General features: G+C 51.4%; 1 protein-coding gene across 1 annotated transcript; it reads right to left on the bottom strand.

The window, feature by feature from the left end:
* Positions 1 to 5,224: 5,224 nt before the first annotated feature.
* On the bottom strand, positions 5,225 to 11,472 carry CLEC3B (C-type lectin domain family 3, member B). The gene is made up of 3 exons (XM_008567286.1): positions 11,259 to 11,472; positions 7,636 to 7,734; positions 5,225 to 5,710 (listed from the first exon to the last, which is right to left on the bottom strand). The coding sequence occupies exons 1-3, from the start codon at positions 11,365 to 11,367 to the stop codon at positions 5,310 to 5,312; spliced, it is 609 nt and encodes a 202-aa protein (XP_008565508.1). The 5' UTR covers positions 11,368 to 11,472; the 3' UTR covers positions 5,225 to 5,309.
* Positions 11,473 to 15,133: the final 3,661 nt, after the last annotated feature.

Below are 15,133 nucleotides of genomic sequence, written 5' to 3'. Positions count from 1 at the left end.
GCTCCAGAGTACTGGGCACACAGTAGGCACTCAGTACTTACTAGTTAGCAGTTTGGGGAAATGGTTTGCATGAAGCTTGTTTCTACTAAGAAAGTGAAACTCTTGGGCTCATTCTCTAGCATGCTATATGACCTTGGCTGGTCATTAGCCTCCCACTGCCTCAGTTTCTTCATCTGAAGATTGTGTTGATCTTTGAGCTATTTCCCGTACCCCCACCCCACCATCCCCCACCCCACTCCAGGCCATGTTCTCACATTGCATGAAACAACAGTGCATTCTAGTGGAGAAAAGGGTTAGTTGTTTTGTAGGTTGTGCCATGATTTTCAGCTTGAAAGAAAGATTCATAAACCATGCTCGTAAATGAGTCACCCATGAAAAGCAGGTAAGGTAGAACCTGACATTAGGCTTCAGAAGCAGCCCTAGGACATTGCGGGGGCTGAGGAGGCAGTTCACAGGATCTGTACCACCAATCACAAATATACACCAACAGGCATCACTATTACCTCTTTTTAACAAATCTTTCACAATCACATCCTGAAACATCTGAAAACATTCTTCGAGATTCAGGAAGGACTTAATGTATATAGCAGATGGTCTGTGGGCTTTAGAATGCAACAGACTTGTGCTGGAATTCCAGCCTCATCACTGAATGCTCTCAGAAAAGTTATCATTATTCCTCATTTTCCTCAATTATGATATAGGCTTAGTAATACAGTCATGCACCACATAACTACATTTTGGTCAAAGATAGACCGCAAATACAACAGTGGTCCCATAAGATCATAAGGGCTGTACCATATAGCCTAGGGGTGTTGTAGGCTGTGCCATTTGGGTCTGTGTAAGTGTACTCTATCATGTTTGCACAACAACAAAATTGTCTAACGTCGCATTTCTCAGAACGTATCCCCATCATTAAGTGATGCACAACTACACCTACCTTGTGGGGTTATCAATATTGAGATAATTTCTGGGTGGTTGTCCAGCTCATAGTAAGTGGCTTCTGGGTCAGCAGAAACATTGTTTGTTTTCTGTTTTTATTTATATCTCCATTTTGTCTTTGCAAAGCCAAAATCAAAGGAACAATTAATCACGTGGAGGTTTAAGGCATCAGGGACGCACCAGTGGAGCAATATGTTTAGATGAAGCAAAGATGTGTTTGTCTGTGTGTGGACAGGCAGATCACTTCCCATGGCCAACTCCAATCAAGGCTTGAATCAGCCTTTCTCTGCCATACAACTAGTGGTTATGCATTAAAGAGTATGGTTTAGGGTGGATGGGAGAGATGTGGGAGAAGGTGAGGAAACAGAAAGAATGTTATTTGCATGGTTCAAGCTGGAAACTTGAGCCGAGTATCAATGGAACTGGAGAAGAGGGGACAGATCAGAGAGTTTCTTGGGAGGCAAAATCACAGAGTCATGGTAATTATTTGGATCTCAAATATGACAGACACTGAGGTATCTTCGATGCCCCACAGGTTTAGGGATTGGAGGACCAGATGAATTCAGGAAGAGAAGCGGATTTGGGTGGAAGACGCTGAGTTTCCTTTTGAACATGTTGACTTAGGTTCTGAAGGACTTCTAGGTGGCCGTGTCCACCAGGACTCTGAATTTGTACACATCTGGGAGTTCAGAGAGAGAGCACAATGCCTATGATCACTGCAGATGATGAGATGGCCCATGCAGGGATAGCCTTGTGTGAGCAGAGGAAACAGCCACCAAACAGCTTTCTCAACTGGAGAAGATTCTACAAAGACATTCCTGAGGACACTCAGGAGTCTGGGGGATCATCTAGTCTCAACCTCACTTTGCAGATGAAGAGATTGAGAGCCAAAATGTCTCACAGGTCTTCCCCAGGGTCCCACAGCCAGTGCCCCCAGGACCAGCTCTTGGTCTGGCAGGGCACCCCCTCTCTACACTGGGAAGCTCCATCTGTACTTCCCCCTTCCAGCTCTCCCTCCCCTTGGCTGCGATGGGCTAGGGTGAAAAGGCTGAAGGGACAGCTAAATGGGAAAGGAGGAACAGGAACAGGAGCAGCAGGGGTGATGGGACGAGGAGGAGAGAGCAAAGCTCCACCAGGCCTGAGCACGTGCTCCAGGAGTGAGGACCGAGAGCTGACAGAAAGATTGCACACAGAACGGCTTCCTCCTGCGCTGCCGTTCTCACAAATGCCAAGAGCAGCGTTGTTCCCAGTGAAAGGGGTTAAGCCAGTGCTCTTCAAACTTATTTTGCTAGCATCCCCCTGACACAATCGCTGTTAGTACCCAACTGATCAAAACATCACAGGTATAGTTCATATTTTTTTTTTTTTGTCTTTTTTCCATGTCCGGCAACGGATCGCAACCCTCAGTGTTGCCCCCGTACCGGACCGGGGACCGGCTACGGGATCGCAAGCCTCGGCGTTGCTCCCGTGCCTCGCTCAGCCAGTGAGTGGGAGCCGGTCTATACATGGGATCCGAACCCTCGGACGGGAGCGCCGCCGCGCTTCCCAAGCGGCGCACTATCCAGTGCGCCACCGGGCCAGCCCCTATAGTTCATATTTTTATAAATTTGAGTAAACATGATTCTTTTAGTCAAATGAATGGGTTTTTTTTTTTTTTTTTTTTGAGACCGGCTGCACTGTGCTCAGCCAGTGAGCGCACCGGTCATCCCTACATAGGATCCGAACCCGCGGCGGGAGCGCTGCTGTGCTCCCAGCGCCGCACTCTCCCGAGTGCGCCACGGGCTCGGCCCGATGAATGGGTATTTTTAATTCGTTCATGTCTCCTAGAATGAAGCAGGATTCAGCATCAATATTATTTCTATTTTTCACTTTTAGAGTTGCAAATGTTGAGAAGGCTTGTTCAGATGAATAAGTTGGTGAGACTGAAAGTTTTGTTATAGTGACGTCACTTAATACTTGAACTTCTAAGGTTCACGTCCAAGTGTTTTATCAATTATAAATTATTTTTTATGGTCTATTAGCTGATGACTTAACTAGGTTCTTTTCTAAGATTATTGAAGGCAAAGAATTGGAAGCCATGAAATTTGCAAAAGGATTTTTTACCCAGTCTTTTACCTGTTCAACACCTATGCCAGTATTTTACATTGTCCCTTTGTCTGTTGTCCCCAAGCTTTTCACACTCCAGGGCAACACACGATGATGAGGATGGTAGAAGAGTCAGCCTTTCTTTTGTAAAGAGAGAAAAGGATGATTGTGAAAGAGAAGTGAGGAAAGGAGGCCTCCACCCTAGGCCTGTGCCCAGGCAGCTCAATTCTAGTAGAGAGTAATACAGACGTTGAAGATCTAGACACTGAGCCCCTTAAAACTCCTGCTGTTTGTACAACTCCTGGAAAATTCTCCAAAGTTTGTACCTCTGAAGCAGGGCAGACGCTAGTGAAATGAGTGAAGTACTCACCTGGGGTACAAAATTTAAAGGGACACCAAAAAAATTCAGTGAGCAAGATAAATAATATTTGAATGCAATATTTTTAAAAAATTAAAATCAATGCCAAAAAAATCCATGGTGAACAAAATGTCAAAATTTAAAATAAGGACAAGATCAGAGGACAGGTGTTCCCAGTTTGAAGTGCGCAGTTCTGTGTCCCAATGTAAGAGCACTAGAGGCTGATGAAATGTGGGCAACAATTTTCTGGCCCATCCTGCCACCTGCTGCTGGAAGCAGGCAATGCTAACTGCCAGCCAAGGTGTCATAGTGGCTGCCTCTCCACCAGGACCCACGCTCCTGCACAGAGGTATGGGTGCCCTCCTGTGGGCATCCGCCCACTTTGGGAACTTTGAACCCTCCCTGGCCACATCTATCCTGATAGAAAGCTGAGGGGTGGGGTGAGGGAAGGTGGGAGAGTAAAAAGAGCCCAGGACTCAGAATTACAAGGTGTAGTTACATGCTTTGAGTCTCAGCTTTGCCTCTCGCTAGCTGGACCATTTTAACATACTGCATCCTTCTTCTGAGTCTGGTTTTGCACTTGTACCAACGGATCTCATCACCTCCTCCCATAATTGTTGAATTTCACAAGATGCTTTCTGTGACAGTGATGAATGGACTGCCTGGCACAGAGTATGTGTACAGTTCACTGCAAGCTCCTTCCCAACCCATCCCATTCCCACTGATCAAATCAAACTATCATCAATTTATTACTGAAGGCAAGACACTAGAAGACAACCAGGGAGAGAAAGGTGCTGCAGAAGTCCAGACAGTGAAGGGATGGCCATGGCTGATGGGATAAGGGAGACTCCCCCCACAGATGTCACTAGAGCTGGGCCTACAATTGGATGGGCCAGGTCATCCAGAGTCCCCAGGTGTGGGGATCTCTGGGCTACTTCTCTGCTGTTTCATTTCAAGAAAGTTCTAGCCACACTGCAGTGGCAGTGGAAAGGCCAAGGCCTCTGGAATCAGCCCTTGGTTAAATTCTGGCCTCCTACTTACTTACTAGCTTCAAGACCAAGGGAAGTCACTGAACTTCCCTGAGCTTCAACTTCCTTTTCTGAAAAATGACAATAATAACACATCTGGTCCTGGAAGGATGAGATTGAACAAGACAATACTTAAAGTTCCTGAAATATACTGGCTGAAAAAGTGGCAGCTGTTATTGCTAACATGGAGCGAGCGGGTGCCCTGACCAGCTTTCTGTGAGGAGGAAGGAAGGGGGCACGCTGGTCAGGCAGTGTTGGCGATTGCTGTCTGGCTCCTGGACCAGCTCCCAGGACGTGTGGAGGAAGGAGGGGGTGCAAATCCCTTCTGCGGGCAGCCTCTGTTCCTCACTCCCTGCCTACCCTACAGCAAGACTCCGCATGTCAGTGCGTCCCAGAAATGAACGGCAACAGGCGGGGTCGGGGTGGGGGGCCTGGAAACGGGGTTGGGGGGCGGCGTAGCAATGCTGGATTCCAGCAAATAGGAGTGGATTCTACATAAAGAAGCCCGGAAATCTGAATAAGGGTGTAACTTAGACAAAGATATTATATCCGTTAATTTCCTGACTTTGATAAGTGTGCTGTGCTTGTGTCAGAAAATATCCCTGTTTTCAGGTAACACACACTTAAGTATTTAGGGGTAAAGGGGCACCATGTCTGCAATTTACCGTCAAAAAATAATAAGGGAAAGGAGACAGCAGCCTGGGCGCTGTGACAGGCGCGCGCCGCTCGGCTCCGCTCGGCCCTTCCCCGCCCCGCACCTCGGCTGCTCCAGCGCCCGCTCTCCTGGACCCGCCAGACGGCAGCGACTCTCCGCCAGGCTGCACCAACTTTATTTGCAAAAGGAGGCTCCAGGCTCCCGGAGGGGATCGGGGCTGCAAGGTCTCCACCCTCCCGCCCGGCTACACGATGGCGAACTGGCAGATGTAGGGCAGCTGGTCGCGGCAGCTCTTGTCGAACCACTTGCCGTTGGCCGCGCCGGCCAGGGCGGCGCAGTTCTCGGCCTTGCCGCCGTCGGGCTGCAGGGTGATCTCCGTCTCCCAGTTCTTGTAGGCGACGCGGCCGCCGGTCATGTCCACCCAGGAGCCCTCGGCCGCCATGTCGTTGAGGCCCAGCCAGATCTCGGCCTCGCCGCCCACGCTCTGGCGCAGGTACTCGTACAGGGCGTCGTTCTCCGAGCCCGTCTGCGGCGTGCCCAGGGTGCCCCCGCGCGAGATGCAGTCCTCGCTGGCCTCGTGGAAGGTCTTCGCCTCGGTGAAGGCCAGAAAGCATTTCAGGTGCACCTTGGTGCCCTTCAGGCAGACTGGAAGGGGAGAGAAATGACTGTCACTGAAGGTGCAGCGCTCCTGAGCCAAAGAGCCAACTGCCCAGGGCAGGCCCATCATCCTCCGACCCATCCCTGTCCATCCCATGTGTCCTGGACAGCCCCTAGACCAGGCCAGAGGAGTCCTGACAGTGCCCCCTTTGAGGATCCTTCTGTGGGGACACTGTCATGCAGAGTCCAGATCCCCATTCAGGAGGTCTCAGTGCTCCTGCCTCTGGAAGCCACCTAGCCCAAAGTCACACCCCTTTCTAATGTGAATATTTCCCAGGGTGGCCACCTCCAGTGCCTGAGGGCTGTGGGAGTGTAAAGGCCAGGTCATCTCTGCCCAGGGCAGGATCATTGTGAAGGGTCCTTACCCCTTTGGGGCTCCAGCGGGGTCACAGAGGCTGGCCTTGGGCCTGCACTGTAGCTCAGCTCTCCCTCTGCCTAGTTCCGCTTCCTTCCCCACCCTCCACAGTGGACACACGGGCTCTTCCTCACCAATTAACTCCACCGCAGCCCTGCTTCGCAGAGCCTGGCCAGAGCCACCTGCTCTCATCCTTGACCACACCCCTCCCTAAGATCAAGGGCTTGCAAGGTCAGGGGACTTGCCCACCTAGAGCCTGGGGGGGGGGGGAGGCTACACTACATTCCACACCCCAACATTTGCTGGGTCAGCAGCAAGAGGACAAATGGAGGCACACACCCCATCTGTCTAGATATTTAAGTTAGAAATCAAGCTAAAAAACAAGCTGCTAAGCAAAATATATTCTGTCCTCCTAACTTAACCAAGTATGTGCCTTCATTACAATCTTTGAGGACAGAAGGATGACCAGTGTGAATGCCGAAAGAAAGGATCTGAGTGGGAGGGAGCATGTGAAAACTGCCCAGCAAGACGAATCTTGGAGGCTTCTGAGGAGGCAGGAGGGGAGGGGAGGGCCCAGGAAGTGGGTAGGCCGTGATCAAAAGGCAGCAGGTGAGAGGGTGGCTGTGGACCAGGGAGGTGTGTAGATTTGCAGGAGGAGTCAAAGTGATTCCCAGCTGATTACCACGAGGCGGCGTAGCAGAGCTAAGTGGGGCTCTGTTCCTTTTGGCTGTCTAGCAACAGGCCACTGCATGGGTTTTCTGTGAATGAATTCATGTGCATCAGGCACTCAGAACAGTGCCAGGCACGTGGTAAGCCCATGAGTAAATGTTAACTACTGCTTATCTGTGTTCTCCGTGGAGTGGAGGGCAAGGTCATGTAGTGGTAGCTGAGTCTGAGGTGTATGGAAAGTAGAGAGGAACATGGTGGAGGGAGGGGCAATAGGTTTCCAGGCAGGCTGCCCAGACAGTGCGGGGCAGGTGGCAGCGACCTTACTGTGCACGCAGGCTCCTCAGCCTGGAGTTTTGTCCATCCTTGCTCGACTGGGTAGTGCAGAGCCAGAAAGTCCTGACCCCAGCACCAAAGGAGCCAGGCTGCTTCCATTCAAATCCTGCTCTGCTACTAGGCAGCTGCGTGAGTGTGGGCCACTACAGGACCCCTCTATGCCTCAGTTGCTCCATTTTTAAAATGGGCATGATAAATCCTGCCTCAGCAGGGTTATGATGATTAAGAGAGACAGTGTCAGTAAAGTTGCTGACACACAGCGTGTGAAGCTTCCTAGGGCTGTGGAGGCCAGCTGACCAGAGGGTCTCCTGGGAGCTCCGTTAGGGTGGGCCCCTACCTCTGCCCCATGGAGTGCTGTGCACACCTGAGTGGGCTTTGCACATTCGTGTGAGGGGTTTCCCTGAAAGGAAGCAGGCTTGGGACAGGGCTCCCTGAACCTGGTGCCCTGACCTATGGGCCCTGGTGCTAGCTGGGGACTCAAGGCTCATTGCTGGCTGCTGGCCTGTGCCCTTCTCTTTGGGACACTCTGCCTGCAGAGGCCACCACTGGTGCTCACCTGTCTGTAGGGCCTGCTGCTCCTTCAGCAGGGCCACCTCCTGGGCCAGGCTGTCCAGCTGGCTCTTGAGCTCTTCAAACATCTTTGGGCTCACGACATCTAGGATGAAGTCAGGAGGAAATGGAGAAAATCACACACATGTGAGGAAGGCAGGAGGGACGGGGGCAGCAGAGCTGGTCTGAAACCCAGGCTCTTATGGCTCCAAAGCCTTACTCTTCCCACCTCACGACAGCACACAGATTCCTAAGAGAGCCATCTTGTTGGGAACCAGTTATGCAGGACTTGGCAGAGGCAGATGGGGAAACATTTCTCTGTGTAAGTTAAGGGTTCTGTGGGTGGATCTCAGTCTTTCTGAAACCCCAGGGGCTTCAGGAAAGGCTGCCCTCAGCTTGGGGTAGGGTGGGGAAACACTTCTGTGGTCCGTTTGGCTGTGCCTACGTAAAGTGACGTTCATGAGGAATGAGGTCAGAGCTTTGTCTACCCATAAGATGCCTTTGCAGGGTAATCACAGGCAAGACACATACTTCCATATACAGAAATCAGTGATGTAACTTATCAAACATGAAGAAAATAACACCCAGATGAGCAAGGCAAAAAAGAGAAGGTTTACGATTGGCAAACTAGCCTGGGGTTATGTGTGCCTCGCACTAGGCCTCTGCTTCAGCTGATTCACAGCAGCACTGTACGCAGTCACATGATGCACCAGCATAGGGCGCCATGTGAGGTTGTACAGGTTGGGTACTGCACAAGGGCACTCAGCTGAGGGGACAAGTGAAGTCCCATGGGTAGCCCATAGGTCTTGCCCTGGCTAGGCTGGGTCAGACCAGAAAAAGGGATGCTTTCCTATAATTTGTCAGTTCAGAGGGAGTACCTTTTATAATTTGCACTGAGGGGGCCGGCCCGTGGCTCACTCGGTAGAGTGCGGTGCTGATAACACCAAGGCCGCGGGTTCGGATCCCATATAGGGATGGCCGGTTTGCTCACTGGCTGAGCGTGGTGCTGACAACACCAAGTCGAGGGTTAAGATCCCCTTACCGGTCATCTTTAAAAAAAAAAAAAAAATTTGCACTGAGGTGCCCACATGTACAAAGGGTCCTCCAGGGACTGGTCCAGAAGCAAAGTGCTCATAGCCATCGTGCTCAATCCATGGAGGGTAAGGGACGAGGGGATGTCTCCATAGCCCTGGGCTAAGAGTCAGGAGGGCCTTGTGCTGCCCCACTGTCTCTGAGCTGCAGATTCCTGATGCATGTTACTGGAATAAACACCCCCACCTGTCCCTGTTCTAAGTGTCTATGGCAATGTTTAGAGGCATTTGAGGCCACCCTGCCCACTTGTACTCCTCTGCCAGATGTGGCCATGTGGCCTCGGGAGCTTCAGCCTCCTAGAGGCATTTGAGGCCACCCTGCCCACTTGTACTCCTCTGCCAGATGTGGCCATGTGGCCTCTGGAGCCCTCCCTGCGTGCCCCACCTCTGGCTGACCCCATCAGCCAGCTCAGACCACAGCCCACACCAGGAGCAGATGAGCTCCCACAAGTGCCTGGGCTCCCCCCTACTCATCCCACCCTAGGGGCCAGGATGGGGGCTTAGCATAAGCTCTCTTTCCCTCCCTTCTCCAGTCCTGCCAATGTGTCCTCCACCTCTTGGCCTGGGCACCAAGTGGTTTCCTCGGGCATGACTTTCCCTCCTCTGGACTCCCTCCCCACTTCTGTGCACCAGCCCTACAACTAGATTGTTCCTGTGATTCTCGATCCTGGCTCCTCCTAGGATCACTGGGGACTTGTGGAAAAAGCAGATTCTGGGGCCTACTCCAGACTCCTAAACCAGCATCTCCAGGGGTGGGCCCAGGCACCTGGACTTTAATGTATCCCCTAGATGATGCTGGTGCCTAAGTGAGAATCACCGTGGTCGCATCTTAAGAGCAGGTACTGTGTTTCTCTGCTATTATGTCCAGTACATACATTGTCCCTACTAGAAAGAGCTCTGTGTTTGTTGTGGAGGTAGGTGGAAGGAAGGAAAACCAAGCTGAATCAGAACACTGAAGTGGGTTCAGCAAGGGGCAGGGCCTGGCCAGATGTTCTGGTGCTCTGCTGGCTGTTCTGCAGACTTCCAGAACCCTGACCCTCCAAGGGGCCTCTCCATGGAGACCCCTGAGAGAGCCAGGGTTTGAGTGTGACAGCTGGAGAGGACCAAGGCATCTTCTGCTCTGACCTTCTCCTTTTTTACGTGATTGAATACATGATTTACATGATTAAATAAATAAATACTAAATCTTTGGCAAACTTGAGAAACTAGCAACTATTTTCCACATTCAAAAATTCTATTACGTGTCTTCGGAGCTTTGTCCTTTACAAAGAATGTCCTGTGGTGGCAGTTTTGACTAATGCTCATAGACATAACCATGCATGGTATCAAGTCTTCTCTTTTTAATGAACATTTTGTAGAAGGTAATATATACATCTAATTTAAAAAATCAAAACAGTTAAAGTCCCCTTCCCAATAGCAACTGTTCCCAGCAGCCCAGTTTTTCTTCCCAAAGGTAAACACTGTTATTAACTCTTGTGGATCCTTCCAGAAAAAGTCTGTGCATATACAAGTAAATATGTGTTTTCATATAAATGACAGCAGAGCATCCATCCTGTTTTGAACTTTGCTTTGTCTCTTTGTAAACTGAATCTTGGACATCATTTTCTATTGGTGCCCCATTCTTTGCCACAGCCTGTGCATCTCCAGGGTCCTGGTGTTCCTTTATGTGCTTCACTAGTTCCTGGCCAGTGGGCAACTCTCCACTTATAGAGGAGCCTCAGAGAGGCCTGAGGGCAGCCTCCACATCCACTTTCTTTCCTTTTCTGTGCTCTTGGCCCCGGCCGCCTATTCCTCTGCCTAAATCCCCACCCTCGTCCCGTCAGACTCTCTCTCCTAGCCTCTGAGCCCTGCGGGGGCGACAGCCCAGTTCATTGCCATGGCATTTCACTGATGTTGTCTCAACACAGCCTGGGGTGACCTCACTGCAGGCAGGGCTGCAAGGGCAGCCCTTAGACACCCCCAGCCCCAGAGCTGATCGAGGAGAACAAAGCTGCTTCAGGTGTATTTATTTGAGTTCGAAATGGCATTGAGAATTCACTTGCTCCTGTTTTTTTTTTTTCTTCCTGTGCATAGAGCGTGTCCTGTGCCAGGCATTGGGCTAGGTGCCTTCACATATTTTTTATCATTAAATCTTCACAACAAGCCTTTGAGCAAATACCACTATCCCCATTTTGCAGTTGAGAAAACCGAGGTTCAGAAATTACAAAGCACAGTGCAGCGATCCCTAGTGACAGTCAAGCAAGCCAAAGATTGCCAAGCCAAAGATTTGATTTTCTTAAAATATTGGGGGGAAGGGGAATGTGTCAGTTTAGGAATCTGGAAGGTTCTTTCCAACTCTAAGAGACAGGGATCCTTATGGTTCTGATGTGAGAGAACTGATGTGAGAGAACTCCCCCAAGAGTTACACTCTGCTAAGGTTCCCTAGGCAACTCATCAAGGAGGAAAATGAAGAAAATGAAGAGAAGAAGCAAGAGGACATGCAAAGGGGAGGGTGACCTGCTCCCCGGAAGATGGGGAGGGGCCCTGTCCCCCTCCTTACCTTTCTTGACATTTGCAGCCTTCTTGACCTTGGGGGTTGGTGGCTCAGCAGTGACCTGGGTCAGGAGGGAGAAGAGGCAGAGGAGCAGGTAGGCCCCCCAAAGCTCCATGCTGCTGTGCGGGAGGGGGCTGCTGCTGCTGCCGTCTGCAGTGGGTCTGGGTGGGAAAGCAGTGGTAGTCACAGCTGGAGCTGCACGTCTTAAGGCAGCGGCCACAAGGACCTCTGTCCAGGAAACCCAGCCAGACTTGGCTGCAGGCGTGCCAAAACACACACACGCACGCACAAGCCTGCAAAAGGAGGAAGGCCTGGAAGCCACAGAGCCCTGCTGCCTGGAGAACACACACCCAGCATCAAGGCCCTGCCTTCTTCTTTTTTTCACATTTATGTTTTTATTTATTTATTTATTTACTTACTTACTTACAGAGCCCTGCTGCCTGGAGAACACACACCCAGCATCAAGGCCCTGCCTTCTTCTTTTTTTCATATTTATGTTTTTATTTATTTATTTATTTATTTACTTACTTACTTATTTATTATTTTTTAAAATTTTTATTGAATCAAAATTGGTTATACATATTTTGGGGGTTCAACATTGAGATATGTTGATCAAATCAATATTACTAGCATATATATTGTTAGAAATCATAATTATTATTTGTGCCCCTTGTCCAATCTCTCCCCATCCCCCTTTCCTTCCCCCCCCCAATCACCCTAGATTTCTTCTCTTCCTTTGTAAGAATAATGGTTACTCTGTTGATTTGCTGCCCAAATGATCTGTCCAATGCTGAGGGCCCCGAGGTGCTGGCAAGGTGTGCCTGGTTGTGGGAAAGAGGGTCCAATCCATTTCTCCATGCCCTGGGACCCCAGCTGGGCCCAAAGGCACTTGCATGGTGTGCCTAGCTGTGGTTGTGGGTTCGGTCCTCTTCTCCATGCCCCAGGCCCCCAGGCAGGCACTGAGGCACTGGCACAGTGTGCCTGGTTGTGGGAGAGAGGTCTGGTCCACTTCTCCATGCCTCAGGTCCCTGGGTGGTCCCTGAGGCACTGGTGCAGTGTGTCTGGTTGTGGGAGGGGGAGCCCAGTCCCCTTCTCCATACCCTGGGTCCACGGTCGGGCCCCAAGGTGCTGGCAAGATGTGCCTGGTTGTGGGAGGGGGGTCTGGTCCCCTTCTCCATGCCCAGGGTCCCTGGTGGGCCCCAATGCACTGTCACAGTGTGCCTGGTTGTAGGAGTGGGGTCCAGTCCCCTTCTCCATACCCCAGGTCCCTGGGTGGGCTCCAAGGTGCTGGCATGGTAAGCCTGGTTGGGGGGTGGTCCAGTCCCCTTCTCCATGCCCTGGGTCCCTGGGTGGTCCCCGAGACACTGGCGCTGTGTGCCTAGTTGTGGGAGGGGGTTCTGATCCCCTTCTCCATTCCCTGGGTCCCCAGCAAGCCATGGGGCACTGGCGCGATGAGCCTGGTTGTGGGAGTTGGGGGACTGGTCCCATTCTCCATGCCCTGGGTCCCCAGGTTGGCCCCAAGGCACTGGCGCAGGGTGCCTGGTTGTGGGAGGAGGATCCGGTCCCTTTCTCCATGCCTCGGGTCCCTGGGTGGGGCCCTGAGGGGCTGTCGCGGGGTGCCTGATTGTGAGAAGGGGATCTGGTTCCTGGCTGCTAGCCCAGGGCCCCCGGGTGGGAACTGAGGCGTTGGTGATGTGCCTGAATGTGGGAGTGGGGTCCAGTCCCCAGCTCCAATCCTTGGGTTCCTGGGCAGGGCCCCAAAGTGCTGGTGGTGTGAGTGGTTTTGGGTGGGGGTCCTGTTCCTGGCTCCATGCTTCATGTCCCCTGGTGGGCCCCAAGGCATTGGGGGTGTGCCTGAGCCAGAACTAATTTTTTGTCCTTTGCTTACTTCTAACACGGGGGAACTTACTGTGGGAACCAGTACTTGAGCTGTGTAGTTGAACTAAATTGCTGCTTTGCTGATCTTTCCCTAGGGAAGGCTTTTTGTGCAGCTCAGTATTCAGTGGTTGACCTTATAGGCATTTCTGGCTCTCCAGATACTCGGTGTACCTGGGTTGTGTAGAAACTCTGATCTGGGCCTGAGTTTTTTTCATCAAACTGCACCCATGTGTCGGGCCTTAAAAACTAATGCCACCTTAAGTGACATTACAAGTGGATTAACGTGGCGCCGGGAGGGGAAGTAGGGTGGGAGTGTCTGCGGGAACCTTGCCTTAGCCCTTATTGGCCGCACTCGTGAACACTGCGTGATTGCAATAGATAGGCATTGAGACAGGACCCTTAAGCTGATTGGAGGATGTAAAAAAACTGCCTTCCCCATTTACCTTTAAAAACAAGTGCTTGTGTGCTAATAAACGGAACTGCTTGGCAGAACCCCCGCCGCGTCTGAGTGTCCTTTAACCGGCCGGCGGTGTGCTCACCTCTCTTCACGGCTCTCTTCCCCGGTCTCCTTCCAAAGGGGACAGGTGGGAAAGAGGAATCCCGGGCCGTTCACTCGCCCACCAGAAGGAACGAGGCTAGGGCTGTACGGGTCAGCGGGCGGAGGACCCGACACCCATGCAATTCTGCATTCCCAACCAGTCTCCTCCGAGTGGTCCTGGGCTGATTGGGGGACAGATTGGCTGTTCTTGCTGTGTCCCAGTATTCTCCTGGTGGGCCTGTCTCCCCCACCACCCATGCTCCAAACACTTCCCATGGGACGGACCCTGTGCCAGTCCCTTGGGTTGACTACTCGGCCTCTGAATGGCTCCCCTTTTCTGGCTGTTCTGGCTCCTTGCTCCTATGTGGGTCCACGGGAACCCTGTTAGTGGTCTTGCTGTCCTGGGGGCCACCAAAGTCCTCTTCTCCCTTTCCTCCTCCAAGTAACTCCATCTAAGGGGCAAAGCTGCAGCTTCTGCCAGCTCCTGCTCCATGTGCTCCAGCATTAAAGTGGCTGCAGTCCAAAACGCTGAGAGCAGTTTTTTCTTTCTTTCATCATGGTTTTTCCTGCCTTCATGAGTTCCATAGGTCTCTCCTCCTCTTCCCCTGAGCTCCAGCAGCCCTAGCTTGGCTGATGTTACATTTTTATAGTTGTAAATTTGCTGATTTGTGGGAGAAAGTGAAACTGGGAACCATCTATTCCGCCATCTTGACCGGAACAAGGCCCTGCCTTCTTAAAAGGAGTCACTATTTTCTAGGATTCTAAGAAATACATTAAAGTTGTCATAGCTCACATCTGTCAAGCAGAGACGCTGGGAAGGGGCTGGGTTGTGCCTTTCACGGTCATTAGCTCTCAGAGACCTCACAACAACAACATGAGGAAAGTTTAGATGTTTCCCTGTTTTACCGTTGAGGAAACTGAGATCAATGAGGTTAAGGGATTTGTCCAAGCTTCCCAGCTGTTAAGGGATAGCAGTGCCCCTTTACAGAGTGATCTGGCACTGGCTGCCTGATTGGTTTAAAATACTTGTTATGATTATTTTGTGGTTCTGTCTCTATGTACTCGACGCATTTTTGGTTAAAAAATATAAAGGAATTCCTCCCTTTGCCTTTCCTTTCTCAACAGTCCTGTCCTGAAACCACAAAGTGGGGCACAGCAAAGGTGGTGATCATGGTGGGGAGGGGGAAGCCATGGTGCCCCAGAGTGTGTGTCAGAGAGGGAGCAGGGAGAGTGTCCCCTCCAGGGGTGAGCTGACAGGGGCAGAGCCCAGCAGGGGGAAAGGAGGCATCGCCGGGAAAGTGAAGACCCTGCATGGAGTGCTGGAGTCCAAGCAAGGAGAGATGGGGATCCATGTGGGAGACAGGGTGGTGGCAGAGATGGGAGATTGGTTACGTACAAGGACACTGATCAAATAAATGAATCTATTAAGGCAATGGGAGCCAGCCTTCTCATTATCAGAGAAGGA

Source organism: Galeopterus variegatus, unplaced genomic scaffold (assembly GCF_000696425.1).
Source record: "Galeopterus variegatus unplaced genomic scaffold, G_variegatus-3.0.2 Scaffold307, whole genome shotgun sequence".
NCBI classification, from domain to species: Eukaryota; Metazoa; Chordata; class Mammalia; order Dermoptera; family Cynocephalidae; genus Galeopterus; species Galeopterus variegatus.
The sequence above is the reverse complement of the archived record's forward strand: the minus strand, read 5'-3'. Positions and strand labels throughout refer to the sequence as shown.

Coding starts and splice junctions, on each gene's coding strand:
- CLEC3B (XM_008567286.1), bottom strand. CDS start 11,367: ATGGAGCTTTGGGGGGCCTACCTGCTCCTCTGCCTCTTCTCCCTCCTG. Junction 7,735..11,258: donor GGCTGCAAATGTCAAGAAAG/GTAAGGAGGGGG, acceptor ACTTCATCCTAG/ATGTCGTGAGCCCAAAGATG. Junction 5,711..7,635: donor GCAGCAGGCCCTACAGACAG/GTGAGCACCAGT, acceptor CTCCCCTTCCAG/TCTGCCTGAAGGGCACCAAG.